This window comes from Labrus mixtus, chromosome 2, assembly GCF_963584025.1.
Source record: "Labrus mixtus chromosome 2, fLabMix1.1, whole genome shotgun sequence".
Taxonomy (NCBI): domain Eukaryota; kingdom Metazoa; phylum Chordata; class Actinopteri; order Labriformes; family Labridae; genus Labrus; species Labrus mixtus.
The window spans coordinates 23,009,403-23,027,013 of record NC_083613.1 but is presented as its reverse complement, the minus strand read 5'-3'; the positions used below and the strand labels follow the sequence as shown (position 1 = coordinate 23,027,013).

The following is a 17,611-nucleotide window of genomic DNA, read 5'->3' as shown; positions in this document are numbered from 1 at the left end:
GAGAATAAGAGAGAGTGTGCAGATGTGTGTATGTGCTGTGTTGGCATTATAATTGTATTATGTTGTTTGTTTGTTCTCTCACTGTCAGTCACACAGCAGTACTCTTTGACTAAAGTCCTGGTAAAGGAACTTAACCTCTGTGGACTACAATTAAGAGATCCAAAAGAATATCTGCCATGTCTGTGGAGTAAACAGAAAACAGCCTTGATCATGAATATTAGCTTTTTTTTCCCCTTTTTAATAATTGATAACGTATGGTACAACATCCATTTAGAGCCTCTGGGGAGCAGCGTGACATACTTTTTGTATTTTATTCATCTGTCTTTTAATTTGGAGTTATATTCTAGCATGCATCTGAAATAATTGTGAACTCTGTTTTTTTTTTTGCATAGTATTGCCTCAGTGTATTTACCTTTTCTTACTTAGAACTGATTTTAATTAATCTCTCTTCTACATATTAATCGTTGTAAATTCTGACTATTGTTTTAAATGTTGTTCTTGTTATCCATCCTTGTTTCTCTTTTCGAGTAAACTGAAGATCTTTGGGTTGTAGAAGATAAGACAGACATTTTGGAAATTTAGTTCAAGTTTTAAGCATGTCTTGAAGGTGCCAAATAAATGTGACTGTTGAGGAGAGCTTTATCAACTTTCCAAAGACTGACAAAATTGTAACAAAGTTTTAGTAACACTTGTTAGTGTTTTAATCAAATCAACAAGAGCATCACATATTTAACTATAACTACATCTAAGAGACTGCATGTGAGGAACGTACGGTACTTCACGGATAGAACTAAGGTATGTACTGATAACCTATTAATATTGTGCCAGGTGAGCAGGTGTTGAAACGTCTCCTTGTATTGCTCCACACTGTGGGAACAGCGAGGCAGAAGGTTGGGGCAGATAGCAGATTCCTGAGGTGGGATCTGGTGCCACTTCAGGAGAACAGGGAAAGATTATTGATGGGCCAATTAGCAGCCAGTGTGTGTGTCATCTCCATCCTCGGGGGACTCTCTGATAATTAATGAATAATTTAGCATGCCTTTATGTAAATGCTGATAGGGGGTAGAAGTCGCTGGAATCCCACATTTCTATTGTTAAGGGTTTGACAAAGTACACCTTGGAAGCATAGGGGGGTCCCCTTTGCTGTGTGCTGTGAATTGATTCCAATGGAAACAATTATTTTGAATATTCTCCAATGTGGAAAACACAATCATTCACATTCATCTTTTTTTTTCCCCACTTCAGAGAACCCAAGGCTTCTTTCATTTATCTTCCTGAATCTTATTTTGCTTTCTAGCTAGCTTGCAGATCTATGATGAATTCCATGAAACTGTGTTATAAAGAGCATGCCAGTCCATGGGTAAGTCTCATATTACTTTAATTCATTTCTCTCAGAAACATCTGTGGCTGGAGTTTGAAATTAACGTCTAAAAAAAAGCCCACACAAAAACAGTCAAAGAATGACAGTTTGACTATGTGTCTATCAATATCCCAACATTCAGAGGGAGAAATACAGCTTGCAGACTTTGAGGCATGCTTTCCATATTTTTTGAAACATAAGACACGAGACTTGAAGTGATTGCAATTAAGCAGCTGGTTGACATTAAACCAGGATTACTCAGGAGTCCTGAGGAGCAAAAAGCAAGAACGTCTAATCTCCTCTCAGTTCTTCTCTGCATAGTCTCATCCAAAAGGTTTTTTTATTCTGCTTTCAAGAGATTTATGTTTATCTCTTTCCACCTCACTCCACTGGACTTTTTCAGTGATGATCTTTCTTTGTGCAAAAGTGTCCCTGCTACAGGTTTGTGAGTTGCACTGAGCCTATCAGTAAGGTTTCTGTGCGTCGCTGTGGTTTGCGGTTAGCTTTATGGTCTGGATTGAGCTGGATTTCACCCCAGCTTTAATGAGGTGACACTGAATGCTCTCCTCCTTCCCTCATTGGCCCTAAAAAACCCTTTTAAGGGACTTATGGAAAGCTGTCCGTGAGGATGTTAAAATGTCACTTAACAAATCAATGCACTCATTTGCATGCCAACCGTGAAGCCGGTGTAAGTGCATGTGCCCGGGCCTGTGTCACTGCCAGTGTGGGTGTGTAATCGAACGCACATGTTGTCAGCGGCGGACTGTTTTCTTTTGTATCGATTACGGATGAATAAAGCAAACACTTGTCAGGTCTGTATATACTACAATGACTGTTTAAGAACGAGCTGTTCAAAACATCCTGAAAACCACATTCAGCATGTGTGACAGTGAAACATTATGCGTTTTCACATGAAAAGAACAACACAGCTCAACCACAGAGTCAGTAGTTAAGTAAAGTGTTGTTTGGTCATGTTGATTTCTTATTGTGCGTTTTATTAAACCACATCAGATTTGTTGTTTCCAAATACAAGAAAACCCTCCTCAGCCAAATCCACCCTGTTTTTCTTACTTAACACAAGTTTATTATCTGTCCTTCTTTGATTTTTCCTCCTACAACAGCCTCTTTTCATTTTCCCTTCTACTTATTCTCTCACTCTAAATGCTCACTCCCCTTTCCCTCCTGCTCTTTCTTATAGTCATCTGATCTGCTGGATCAACTCCTCTGGAGTTGCCTTGCCCTGAGGTTGACAAGCACTCTGATTAAAGGGCTTATTAGCTCGCTGTAAATGAGAAGCCGATTGTCATTTTGAAGCAGGCAAGAGAAAGCCTGTTGCCAGCCGGGAGAGAGAGAGGGGGCCCCCAACATGGAAGAGGAAAGGGAAAAAAAGTAACCGGTGACGTAAGGAATAAAAGCCTTGGAGCAGCCGCACAGCTAACAAACCATTTCCTTTATTCTCATATTCACACACTCAAAGAGAGCCCCAGATGGGTTGTGTGTGTTACTTCAGTCCCCCCCCCCGCTCTCCGTCCTGCTCTTCTAATTAGACAGGTCACAACTGTGAGAGTTCTGGCTATGGGTCAACGGAGGCACTCGCTGGCAAGTGGAACCTGAAACTCTAAATCTAACTCTCTCTCTTGCACTCCTCCCATCACTCTTATTATCCCTCGCCCGCTTGGAAAGCAAGAATATCAAGTTCTGGGGTGAAAAGACGCAGAATGAGCAGTGATTGGGAAAGTATCTTCCCAAAACAAACATGTCATGCTGGATTTGGTCTCAGTCAGACAAATGGCAGCGTGCAGACTGCTGAAGTGCACTAAGTAGTTCAATTTACAGCACAGACAATGGAGTAAACAATGCTGAGTGAGAGGCAAATGAGGAAGCAAATGATGCTGACTCAGAGTCAGGAGGCTGTAGTGCTGGAGACGATGTCTTTTCTTTCTTGTGTTTTGTTACTGCTTGGTAATAACAAATATGATGACATATAAATTATAAGCATAAAATGGAAGAACTTTTTAGATTAAAATATTAGAAAAAGATAATGAGATAAGAGTTTCTCTCTCTGGGTTGTAACGCTGTGTGCAACTCATGGCTTGTGAATGCTTTTTAATACTCTCCATTCAGAACTTAGAGGCCTTCTTTCATTTAGCAATCTTTTGTTTCTTCTTTAATTGTGTATTTTGTGATTTATACAAGTTTTATGGAATTAAATGTTAAATGTGTTTCTAAATGGAATATATTTGCACATGCAACTGAAGGAAAAATGTCTTATTGCATTCAACAAGTAATCTCTATTCCTATTTTTTTTTTTTGTGATTTTTTTTTTCTAAATGAAAAATGGCTGATTGAGTGAAGAGAAAATCCCAACAAGTAAACGGCTATTTCACAACTGTCTTCCACAACAGCTAACAAGCACCTGCAGAGAGTGTAACCATCTGTCCGCCTCCACACAGAAAGGCTAACAAGCTAGCAAATACATCACCACTGCCAGAAGACACATCCACAATGGGATCAAGTGAGTAGAAGCAAAGTCAACAGTCAGAGCTGATTAAACACAGGGTCGCAGAGGAAGGCTTCAGGGAGAATATTTGGATAGCTGTTGAGAGGAGCATTGTTGTCTCAGATGATTATAGAGTCGGCTGAAGGGCTGGACACTCTCTCCATCTGTCAGAAGGTGGTGAGGTCTTTCAGCACTGTGAGGAGATGATTAGGATGAATAACTCGACTGATCAGCTCGAGTGGAGTTGGCCTTGGAGGAGAGGTTATTAGGCTGTTGGGTTATGAGGGGCTGCAGGTTGTGAGTGAGGGTTTCTGTGTGCATGTATGGAACAGGAGGGAAAAGGACATACAGTTTACCTTACCCTTAACAAGCAAAGGTGACCTTAAATGCAGTTCAGAATCAAGAGTTTTATCCGATGCAAAGTGAGCTAATTTGCTAGCTTTCCCATCAACAATAGAATTATTATTTTCAAATTTGTTATACATATGACATATTTGACGTTTCTCAAAATCAGCAAACATTCATATCTAAACTTTGAAAGTCATCTCTACCATGTTACCAAGCTTTTCTTTAAAGTTAACAGACCAACGATAGATGGTTTTACATTATGCGCTTGACAACGTATGACTGCAAATTCAAATAATATTTTAAGAAATAGAATGTATATAAATAATGGTTAACATTTGCCTTAGGGGCAAAGGGGACAAAGCAAAAATGGTAACAGGAGTCCACAGATGTCCTGGAGTTTGAGAAGGAAGGACAGATAAATCGCTGGAGTGAAGAAGTGTGCAAAAAAAAAAAAATGCATCTCTGTGTACTTTGGCAGAAGCAAAACGAGAGTGTGTAGGAGTGCAGGAAAAGGGAGAAGGACAACATTAGTGAGTGAGTATGTCAGCAGCAGTAGATCATCCCATTTCTCAGGCTCTCATCAGCCTTCTCCATTACGTCATTGAAGAGGAGGATGAAGAAGAGGAGGAGGCAGAAGAGGAGGGGGGGGACAGCTCGTAAAACACTGAGCACACAGTAAACATGTCCATCCTTATGCATGACAATACCCTACAGTGAGCGCTGGCTGACATTAGCCAGATAACCCTCCTGTACCCCACATGCTAGTTCCCATCATACCACAGGGCTTTCAGTGGAGACACCAGGGGAATAGATTAGCACTAGGCTAACATGGTAAACTGTGTTTTGCTACATGAGTCCATACTGGGCCAGACGACACTAAGATTTTCACTCACTCAGTCATTCACAAGTGCATAAGTACATCTTAGTGGTTAGTGACTGGTCCTTGCAGTGGTTTACCTCAGCTCACACATGAATTCCCATAAGGGACCTGTAAGGATAAGATGTGGAGGCTGGTGGGAACGACATTATGTGCGTTCCAGTGGCTGCTTGATCAGACAGAGCCATGTGGATGAGAGGTGAATGTAAACAGCCATGATCTTTGACATTTGTAGCTGGTGGTCTGAGTTGTGGAAAAAAAAAAAAAAAAAGGGGGACATGCTTTTGTCTTGTGTTCTTCAGATTTTTTACACACAGCTGCTTAACAGTTCTGCGTAGTGGTAAAGAATATTTTAAAAATGTTAAACTTTGGTCACAACAAACCGTATTGTAAATGACCTATCAGATGACAAAAAGCAACAAAAACAACCCCCTCTTTGTGTCTGATCAAAAACTGTCATGGTAATGGACATGACTGCCATGATGACATCATTACTGTAAGTGTGAAGACCTGTCAGCATATAAATGTGACAAACATCACAAGACAACTATCAAAGACATTCATAGCATGAATTTTTTTTTTTTTTTGGGGGGGGGGGGGGTGTGTAATGGTGATTTAGCTCATATTCATATGACACTTGTCTGTTAGCGCTGAGCAGCCATGTAGATGTTTACCTCTGCAGGCCGGATTACTTCGGGGTGACCACATCAACAGCTGTGAGATCAAGTCTGAAGCTAAACCAAATCACTGGCATTGTTCAAAGGGAAAATTAGTGTTATGATATAAAGAGAGCCTCCACTTTACATTTGAAGCTGGTTAATTTTGACCAGTAGAGAGCTATAAATAATATGCCAAAAAAAACAAAATCTCTGATTTACTTGAGGCTAATGACTACTTATGAATGCCAAAAGAAAAACATCACCATGGATCTCAAGATTCTTTTCTGTTTTGACTGTCTGGCAAATGTAAGTCCAATACTCACTTTTTATCCAAGTTTGGTTCGCCACCTCGTACAATATTTACCTGGGTCAGTGTAATCCAGTAACTAGTTCTTTCTAGGTTTCCTACATTTCTTACACACTAGAAATGGCCATGGTTAAGCTTTTTTTTGGCTGGGGGTGGGTTGATCACAAGTGGGAATCAATAATATACCAGAGGCAGAAGGTCGATGAAAGCCGCATATACTGACAAAGTTGGCTGTTGACTCTCAGTATAATCGGTAGTGATAACTGTTTCAGGTTACAGCGGTATCTGAGTCATTGTTTATGTAATGAGTCATTTCATTAAATTCTGACCAGAGCTTTACTTAACATCTGGGTCACAGCATTACATTTGATAGAAAATGAAATAGGAAACGATGTGTTTATGTGACAGCACATCAAGGGGAGCTCTACCTTGACTTAGTTTTTTTTTTTGTTATTTAGTTTAATCCTACATATGATATTAATTCCCGAGGATATTTTCAGATTTACACGGTGTCATTAAGAAACCTGCTACTCACACACATAGACTCGAAATACACCAAGCACAAGCGGACCGGACAAGCATGAATGGAGAGATGTCAGTGTTGGCTGCACACAGGTGGCGCCTCCAGCATTTGGAGATTCGGCACCTTGCTCAAGAGATTTGAACTTTGAAAGTGAAATGCACCTCTTCAGCAACCAGACAGACTTCCATACTCTGGTTCGTACCAGGACTTAAACCCTCTGGTTCCCAAGCCAGATCCCTATGGGCTAACTTTCTGCTTCCCGCTTATGCCAACCATGGTCGTCATCTTAAATGGTTTAAAGCTCTAGAGTTCTGAATTACTGATGATGGAAATCGGCCGATTGCTAAATCATTGTTAAGGGAAATTGATATGCATCATTTTAGAAGGAATGGTTAAGATAAAGTTGTGATTTGATTGATTAGAGAAAGAGGTTCTGACTCTAGTCCAGTTTGGCAAATCTGTAATCTAGTTCATTCCAATATACAGGTGCTTACTTTCACTGTGAATTCTCCTATTGGTTTTATACAAGGTACTTTCCCAAAGTAGGAAGAAGAATATGCTATGTTAAAGGAAAACACTGAATAGACAATCTTATTCATTTTAAGAGGGAATACTTTGGTCACACATCTATACCCAGAGAGTTGCTGGGAATGGGAACGTACAGTGAGGGCTAACTGCTTGTGCTGGTGACCTCTGTTCAGCCCTCTCAGTATCAACTTCTGACCTATCACTCTGTTGGCTTTACCCATAGAACAAGAGAAAAAATATCTCACTCGTTCTGAGGGCAGTTTAGCCGATGTCTCTGTCACTGCTTTGATTGAGCTGATGCTTTATAAGGGGAAAAGGGCCAAAGTAATGTGCTGCCCGTTTCTCCCATGTGTGTGGTGTGCAGGTCTGTCAGCGGCACTGCAAGAGCACAGATGACTGAAAGGAACCAAACATGAGAACTACAGAGCAGCAAATGGGCCCTGTAGGGTTCAAATGGGTTAGAGTGATTGCAAGCCAGCAATTTTTTTGTAGAAAAATAAACGAGCTGTCCTTATTTGTCAGATATGACTTGACAATATGTTGTATATAAGAGTGAAACTAGTCCCTGGTTTAAAAAATGAAACCAATGCAGATGTGCCTTAAATCTGCATTTTCTATAACAACCATCACAGAATTGCTCAAACGCAAAAAAAGTTGCCAATTGAAAACCAGACAATTGCATGACTAGTCAGTTGATTATTTGTTTGGAAGCATTTTTTTGTGAGGAGCTAATGGTTTCAATCACAAGCTCAAGTCTTCTCCAATACAACATGATGTTCATTTTGTAAATGGTGGTCCAATTTACAGTTCACTCATTGGTAAAGCATGGCTTGAGGTGGGTGGATCATAGGGTTTTATGTCATTGAACAGGTAAGAACATTTTGGCCTATCAAGCTGGAAAGAGAAGTAACAATGCCTATCCCCCCCAAATCAAAATATGGTCTATTCTGGTTCCAAGACGATAGAGTGACAGATACATTCCCAAACACTCACCTCAAAGGGGGAGTTAAAAAATGCATTGGTTTCATCATGGTGGCTACATCCATCATTATGGCGATGTAGTCTTTAAATTGTCTTTGCCTTTTAAATACTTGTGTGTGTGATAAAATGATACCAGGGAACTCGGAAAGGAATTCACAAACTTTTGGAAGAAGCTGAAGCAACAAGGTGCTAAGCATCCATATAGGTTTGCCTAATAATGTCTTGGTAATATATTCCATAATTCAAATGGCAGAGTATAGATACCACAACCATGGTGTACAGTTTTATCCATGTAATTTGGGGGAAACTTGCCTGTTGCTTTAAAGTGAAAAGTCTCTAAAATCTTGATTCAGTCCATTATAAGAATTTCCACTGTAGCAGATACCTAATTTAACAGAATATGTTTAACATGGCTCCATATCAGCAGCTCCAGTGATGCCAGGACATATGACAGCACAGGTAAACACTGATGTGCAACACGTATATACACACGCAAGACTTACACAAGCATATACACAGGATCACCTGCTATCGCTCTAATGGTTGGCAGACCTGAGAAGTGAGATGTGGTCATATATAATGGAATGTCAGGGAGGCTGACAGTGCCCAGAGACATGTAGTTATCTGCTGGAGGAGGGATCAAGTTCTTAACCTCTCCTTCGACCTCCTGGTAAAAACAACAAGCAGCCCCTGATCTCTGTGGCATGCCGCCTCCAAATCCCGCTGTCTGTGCATGTACGTGTGTGTGTGGACAAAGAGAAAGGGAGTGTGTCTTTACAAGCCAGCATTTAAGTGTACTGTAGGCACTTCAGTATGGCGAAGGTGTGTGCTTGACTTGACACTGCGGTGCTTGTCTCCAGTTAGTCTGACAAAAAAAAAAATCAAACCTTTCCACAACATGTCAAACCGGCCGTTTTTCATTTCATCCTTCAGTGTTGTGTAAGCCACGAGGTTAAACAACAATCTGTGCAGGCGCTCACTTGCAATAACGTGTTTCCATGCAACACATATTTTACTAAACATTAGTGATGAACTATGACACTTCCAACAGCAAAGCAACACAAACCAGGCTACAGTTTGATGTAATGTTTATAACTTCTGCTGTATTTTTTTTTTTCATCATTACCAACCATGCAACTCTCACTCACAACAATAAAAAAAACAAGCTGCCGTTTTGCACAGCAGCACAATCCTTTACTGTGAGAGGATTTTAATGGCCTTTCCAGATTGGGCTCTAATTAGCTGTTAATCATCTCAGGCTCATAACCAGAGTGGAGACAGCAGGCGTGTGTGTGTGTGTCTGTATGCGTGTGTGCATTTGCATGTGTTTGCGTGTTCTCTCCTGCTGTCTATCCTTGTGTTGCGAGGCCATTAGCAGCAGACAAGCTAAAGAGAGCCAAACAGCCCATTAACTCTTTCACTCTTCCTTGCTCCTCTCCACCACGCTCATCTCTCTCCCAACAGTACCACAGTTGCCAGCTGACACCCTCTAATGCCAGCTATCTGTCATGACCAGAGACCTGTCCACCCACACATGCCTCCCTCTACCTCGAGGTCCTCAAACAATTCTCTCTTTTATTCTTACAGTCCATCCTCCTTTACTCGGTCTCTCTGATTCTGTTTGAATATGATTTGCAACCCTGTGGGTCTGGTGGTAAAAATGACCGAAGAAACAAGGAAGAAATAGTAGCTTACTGATCAAAACACCTTAATGACATAATCTGTGATTGCCTGACAAATTACCATTAAATTAAAAGTGTCATGATGTCTTCGTTGACATATGAAGGCATTATTTTGCCAAAAAGGACCATTCTGATGCAATAGAATGATTTTACTACTAACATTTGAGCGTTATGGATTAGTATATTTCTACAGTCGGTGGTAATCAGGCAGATATTCACAGTCCCCCTTCAAACACTTCAGAAAGCTCCTTTTTAAACTAAGCGTGTTTCCTCTGCACCTGACTCCTGAGGTCAATACATCTTTTTTGGACACAGTAGAGAAAGAGACTCCAGAGACTGAAAATTGACCAGCCTGAAAGCAGTTACAAGTGGGAAACTGTGTCTACAAACTAAATAGCCTCTGCAGCGCTAAATTGGGCACAAAGAAAACGGACCTGAGGAAATTGAGGGAGCAGAGGTAGATGAGGCTGGCAATGAAAGGCAGCTTTATTCTTACAGGAGCACAAAAAACATTGGCAAACAATGTTGTGTTGAGAGTTGTCAGAATTGTACCGAATACATTGACCATGTTTAAATCACGGAAAATTTAAGAGGTAAGTGTATTCTATTTCTATTCATAGAACAAGACTTATTCAGGAGAGCAGTCCACCTTGGCTTAGACTATGTTGACAAGCAAAGTGAGAGAAGTGTGTGATTAATGATAGGGGCCTGGTCATATCAGCATTCTGGTTAACACACCCCAACACAAGACTACACAGGTCACACAGCACACCCAGCCTCATCAGCACCCATCATTACTGCGGGCACACATTAAACAGGAAGCTACATCTGTTGTCCCCCTAAACATTTCACTGAAAGGGAATGAGGTCCCTGGACAGAGTTTAAATCCAACAGACCAGGATGCAATGCAAATATAATGAAAAAAAATTGTATTTCACATTTTATACAATGTTTTTTTCTTATATTTCAGCCCATTTTTAAAGATATTATTACACATTTTTTTTACAATGATATATTGTCCTTTGATTATCAGTAAGATTCTGAATAAAGTTAAAAAGTTTTTGAAATTGAAGACCAAAAGTTCAAACAACAGAAATGGTAAATCTATCTTTTCTTTATGACCTTCTTGAGCAGACCAAGGTAATCTGATCTAAAAAGGTACCTAAGTTTTATAGCCATGTCTGTGTGTGTGTGTGTGTGTGTGTGTGTGTGTGTGTGTGTGTGTGTGTGTGTGTGTGTGTGTGTGTGTGTGTGTGTGTGTGTGTGTAAAAGAAGAGCGCATTTAAAATGAAAGTATGACAGCAAGTCTGACAACATCGGACATGCATAAACACACAATATTTCTTATTTGGCCCGAGCAGGCAGGAAGGAGAGATCAGAAACAGGACACTGCATCGTCTCTCTGCACAAAAACACACACACACACACGCACACACACACGCACACACACGCACACACACACACACACACACACACACACACACACACACAGGAACACACTCCAGATGTGTGTCGACATAACAGGAGTAGAAAGAGAGATGTTAAGGACGATAGGTGATGTTGGATCACTATGGCAACGCAGCAATCGGAGAAACCGGGACATGTCGGAGGAGCGGGCGGCTCAGGTAACAGGAAGAAGTGTGAGACGAACAGGAAATAACACTGTCTCTTTGAATTAGCATTTCCAGCTAAAATAGGACCAACAGAAACCTCTGGCAAGGATTCAGTTGGTCTGAGTAATGGGACATGAGGCATAGGCGGACAAGTGTTTGCTATGTGTTTCAGCAACTTGTTGTTACTAAACAAAAAGGCCAATCTCAAGAAATTCTTCAGAAATTTAACTTGTTTTAATTAAGTGGATAAGTGGTTTAACTCCCAATATTAGGAAGGAATGTGGCTGAGGTCATCCTGCTCGTTATTCTTTTTTCCTGCAAGAGCTGCTGTACTGACGTGTGTGAGGCTATGTGTTCTTACCAGGCGATTGATGCGTACGAACTCCTCTGGGCTCTTGGCCCAAGGTGGCAGCTCCACATCAGAGACCCCGGTGCCGTCCTCCATCACTCCCAGGTTGTAGCTGTTGGAGTTAACAAACATCTCTGGGAGGTAGTAGAACTCCGGAATCAGCTCCTGCAGGGGTACAGCACAGAAATACATTTATTCCCCTAACACAGACATACAAAACAGGTATGATGATAATGCCTCATGAAGAAGGCTAATATGAGACTACAGCAGACTTGCAAAAAGCTCCAACAGGCCAAAAAAAAAGGGCCATATTTGGTAGTTTATACATGGTAGATGTAAATATGTTTAAGGGGAGCAACTAAACAAGAGATCAGTCAAAGCAGCATAGGTAATAGAAAACAAAAGAGTAGAATTCCCTGTTTAAATCTGCTAGAGTTTCATAAGTCTTCTATATTGCAAATTATTCATGTGAATATAATTTCTGATTGCTGAACTTTCATTGATGTTTAAAAACCTCTGCAGGTTAACTCAGCTCTAGTTTTTATCTCTACTGAGACGTAGTTATAGGCTTTGTCTGTATCCTTAGTTTTGTCCGCGAGCTTCTCTCATCCAAAACAGCAAAAAGACCCAGTCAGCCAAATCCTTTCCTTACTATGTTGATTTTGTTTTGGCAGTCTCAAAGAACACAAAGTATTTTCAAATTGGCAGATTGTGAGACAATTATAGTTATGACAGGCGATCCCACATCCTTAACCATTCGACTTTCTTAACGAAGCAGAACATGCCACAACGATTGACAAGTTATTGATAGTGAGTTTGACTTTTAAAACATGCAGAATAAATCCATAGTGCTACTCCAGGCTTAAGCTATAACGGTATTGTTTTGTTTGGCTGATTAGACGACAAAAGGATGGGCCAGGATGACTCAATTCTTGGCTGTTTAATGTAAATAGTCTTTAAAAAAAAAGCATGAAATGGGTTTTCTGAAGAAAAATGTTTACTGTGAAATGTACTTTGATAAAGCCAATTCTTGACTGCAGTGGAGTTATTTGTATACACAAATTTATTTGTATACACAAATAACTCCACTGCAGTCAAGAATAGGCAACACGTAAAATCATTTTTCTCAACACTTGACTATGTAAGAATTTGAAGGATTAATCAGAAACTAGTTTCAAAATGTTGACTTGTAGATTTTAGGGATTTGTTGAAGCTCTGCTGTCTGTGTGATTCAAATGCTGACTGGTACTGGTAAGGACAGAAAGATGTTAACATGTTGATAATCTGACATCAGAGACAAACAGTGGCAGGTTCAGGTGATTCTTTTGTAGTTGTTGTGTTTTTGTTTTATTAGGTTGATGAAATGATATGTGATCTCCAAAAATACAAATAGCCAAGTAATGCAACGGCCCTTGTTAGAGACTAGCGGTACAATGACTCCACCGCTCATCAATGGGGTGCAAACATGCAATCAAATGAGCAAGCAAACACACAGGTTTAAAACAACACGACACTTCCTCACTTCTGAAATCTCCAAACTCCACAAAACCTGACCTCAAGCTAAAGTTTGACCCCTTAACGAGTCCTCCGGCTCACCCAGGTTCACTAGCTGCAGCCTGCTGTAAATTTGAGCTGGAGGTGGCAGGATATACGCACGCACTGACACGCACTGACACACACACACACACACTAAAAAACACACACACACACACATGCAGAAACACATTAACAAAACCTTGAGGGCTTTGCTCCCCAACACTCATGCCTGCCTTGCGTGGACCATTATGTGCAGTGGCCCCTTTGCTCCGGCCTGGTCAGAGGCCAGCCCCTCTGATCCCCAATCCTGTCCTTTCATGGGTCACTGGAGGGGGCTCTGGCCTCTGGGCTCCTCTGCTACACTTCCACTGTTGCTACTTCTAACCCCTCCACTCGCCCCTCTCCCCCTCTGATGCCTTTGGGCTTAGGCAAGGGGTCAGGGGATTGGGGATTGGAGGTCATGCTAGCGTCACCCAGGCTAGAGACACATTGAATCTGGGTGTTGTAACCTATTATCACCCGTTCTTTAGCAGTGGGGTAAGAAAACGCTGGGGCTTTTTGCCCTCTGGCAGGGACAGAAGGCTGCTATCAATGGCTCCAGTGCAAAAGCTAAATGGTGTACTTAGCATACCTAATTGATACATCTCCTCTCTAATTCCTCTTTTGCCTAAAACATGAATATGTGCGTCCAAGTGGATGAAGTCGACGGGCTTTTATTCATTTTATGCTAAAAACCCAAACTGAACAAGAGAACCAAGTGATGTGGTCCAGATTTTTCCTTTATTTTGATCTGAGGCTGAGCTCTCACAGTTTGATCCACACTGACAGGTCTAGACTGAGAGAGCAAACGAGGGCTCTTGTTGGGCTTTCGTAATCAAGCATCGGCCTGCAACGAAGTAACACAATCCATATGTTTTATCGGTGGGATGTGAGGGGGGGGGGCGGTGGTAAGTGCAATCAGGCGTCAAAACCCCCAACACCACCGCTGTTCCCCCGTCCAGTGACCCAGTGCCAGGAGACCAAGCAAAACCCGGCTTTGACAGAGAATGTCTGACTGTAGTCGTAAATGTTTTAGGAGAGCAGTTAAAGTGTGCTCTGGGGGGGATCGAGGGCCCTCAGTATGAGAATGACCTGCGCTGTTTCAGGGCAGATCCAACAGCTCAGTAGAGTTCGGGGGGCTCAATGGGCAGGGATTCAAGTCCAGGTTATAGCTGGCTGGATCTGAGACAGACGGCTGGGACAGATGAGGATTAGTCTAACGCTTTGATCAGAAGAGCAGGAAGCTTTCATTCCATCAGGACAATGATTGGTAGTGACTGAACATTACTCTTTTGAAACCTTTTCTTCTTCTTTGTCTGGAAGGATACTGGATGGGGATTTATTCTCCTGTAGTGCTCTGTCCTTTATCTCTTGTAACTTCTTACCTCCACCTTCTTAAAAGGGAAAGGACTTTTTTGGGGGGAAAGTACTTCCATATCTGAGAGTGTGAATCAAGAATACACTACCTTCACATCAGAGGTGTCTCTCTGGCAATTCCTCCAAGCCCGGGACACTGAGGAGAAGGTGCGGTCAGCATGATCAAACTTCCCTCCTTGGAAGTTGAGGAAAAACGTGGTGAAAGGTTCCTGTTAAGAAAAGAAAAGCTCTTAAAATCTAAACTCAGGATTCTGATGTTTTAATTGGCACCACCTCTTGTAAATTTGAAAAAAGAACACCTTGTTGTGCAATAAAAACACACAATGAAGCTTCTATTGCTTGAAGCTCAATAAAGCACCAGGTCAATAGATTTTATGCAAAATCTACCCTACTTACACTCCCTCAAAGACACTGGCATCCAAAATGAACAAGTGAAATAACAATAATCCCAGTGAGCTTGTAAAGCCAATACACTCCTGCTACTGATGCATTTCTAATCATGTATAATCTTGTTAGGTTGGATCAATAGCTGTCTCTCTGGTGCTATGGCTCCCAAGTGACATGGACACAATATGCTTGGCCACAGCTTCAAACTACTACAGTAGACGGCTAATTAAGTTCAGGCTGGAATGACGTAAGCCTCATTTGTTTAAAAAAAAAAAAAGTGAAAGTGAGGTTAACCACATTGTATCTCTGTATGCAGTTAAAACAACACAACTGGATTAAGTGAAATGTAAAATCTCATAAATAAACACGAAACAAACAGAAATAGTCCCAACATGTTTACTGCAAACACAGTTTTCAGTTAGTCTCAGATGTTACGTTTGATATTTAAGTGGGGGTTTCTGGTAAAGTGGCTTTAGAATAAGCCGGCTAATGATGTGCAGGGATCAATGAGGTAACTCTACTGGGACTCAGTGAGACAGTGAGCTACTGGGACAATAACAGGAGAAAACTGCACATTGGAGAAACTTAGTAACCCTCCTCTCCCTCGAGTGCAGTATGGAAAGATTGATGGCATCCATTCAACAAAGGTACCATAAGAGAGCAATCCGGTGCACAGTGCACACTGCAGATACTCTTAAAAAAACTACAAATAAATCACAGAAAACACTAGGTATTCTTTAATGATTGTACGTTTTTTGGTTAGCTTAACGTTTTTCAAGGCAAACATTTCACTGCACTTTTTCTGTATGGCAACAAGATAGTGTCATGCAGACTATATGCAATAATAAAAGAAGATACTATGAGATGCAATATTCAACATACATATATAGACTCGTAATTTCAGGTTTATAGGTTTCTTTGAGGCAGATGCCTGATTAAAAATTAATGAGTAACAATGGGGAAAACAATAACAGTGTTTGGTAATTCAGTTGAAGTTGCATATTGCTGTGCATACTATAAATCTAAAGCTCAGTGAAAGTGTAGCCTGTTTTATATCTTACTTATGAGCTTATGATGAATTTTAATGCAAACCCATATACATGCATTTAATCATTTGGATTCAAATAGTTTTTGTTCTTTACATCCCTGCAATAAACGTAAAGATGAAATATGTTGCACACGATTCTAAATATAAAGTTATTGTGAAACGTTGTGTTGTTAATTATTCATTGCACTTACCATACGCAGGAGCCACATCAGAGTGAAGCTAGAGGTGGAGTAGTGGGTGCCATAGTGGAACTTGGGCACCTGATCGTCCTCCCAGGACTCATACCGGTCTGAGAAGAATGCTGCCCTCTTGGGGTTCAGAGCACCGATGGGCTGTGGAGACAGGTGATTTAAAACATATTATCAGATGTGTTAAAAAAAAAATCAAAAAAATCTTCAATAGCATATGCATGTGGCTCTTAATGGAAAACAGAGACAAAAACAAGAAATGACAAACAGAAAGGTGCAATAGGAAAGGGAAAAGTATACTTGAATACATCCATGGACCACTCTGTGCAGAATAACATTTGCAAAAGCAAAAGAGCTGCTGGTAACCTTTGTGCAATCTCAAATGAATATTGGATGATGTTTCCCTTCAGACAGAGATCAATCCTTCCCCACAGAGTGCTTTTTAGAGGCTGTGAAACGGAGCCCCTGCAGCTGTAGTCTGTCAGAGAAAACTAATGTGCTCCAATGAAAGAGTGCCTACGAGGAATATCAATAGCACGGCTGCAGGTTCCTTTAATTTCTACTTTTATTAATCTGTAACTAATACACCGGTCACCAGGCCTATTTATAGTCTAGAAAGAATGGTTAAGTTGCATTAATTTCCCATCACTCTACAGAACCAATAACCTTGTGCTGCTTGGCTATTATTTAAATACTCATTTATAGAAATCACTTTCAGGCTGGTTCAATTTTTATTGGTCTGTTGCTGGCCGTGCTTCATTCTCTCAAACTCCCCTTCATCTCTCTCTCCCTCACACACACAAAAAAAACACACACACACACACAGTGGATCAATAGTAATGGAATGATGGCCTTTTGAGGATGAGGGGCTAGTAGGGCGTGGATCAATTGGATCTCTTTCATATCATAGGGTGCCTGTCACAGCAAGACTCATCGTGGGCCAGGCGTTGATATTGATCTGGGCGATGGCTACTGTGTTGTGTGGGTGTAGTGGGGCGTGATGGTGAGCATGTAGTGGGAGGGATGAACACAGGATACCTGCTTTTATTTTTGGATTACCATGCGCATACCTATTCTGTTATTTGTAAATATTTTTTATATAGTGTGCAGATTTACTTAGAAAAACGCTGTATGCCACCGTGCTGTGTAGCCGTGCAACAACAGTAATACACTGTGGGCTTCCTCAGGGCCACTGGGGGGTGGGTGAGTACACAGAGTGAATTATACATCAGGCCCATTGGTCTGATTTATGGCCCTAATAACAGTAGGCTCATTAAAAAAAGAAAAGGGAGAGGAGGCATATAAAATA

General features: G+C 41.0%; 1 protein-coding gene across 4 annotated transcripts in view; it reads right to left on the bottom strand.

Moving 5' to 3' along the window:
• The window catches only part of lrba (LPS-responsive vesicle trafficking, beach and anchor containing), a 187,996-nt gene that overhangs the window by 28,728 nt on the left and 141,657 nt on the right, over positions 1-17,611 (bottom strand). For all 4 annotated transcript variants that reach the window (XM_061057010.1, XM_061057019.1, XM_061057038.1 and 1 more), the window contains 3 exons: positions 16,306-16,446; positions 14,769-14,888; positions 11,740-11,892 (listed from right to left, as the gene is read on the bottom strand). In XM_061057010.1, the coding sequence (XP_060912993.1) occupies positions 11,740-11,892; positions 14,769-14,888; positions 16,306-16,446 (414 nt within the window). The remainder of the gene's footprint in view (positions 1-11,739; positions 11,893-14,768; positions 14,889-16,305; positions 16,447-17,611) is intronic.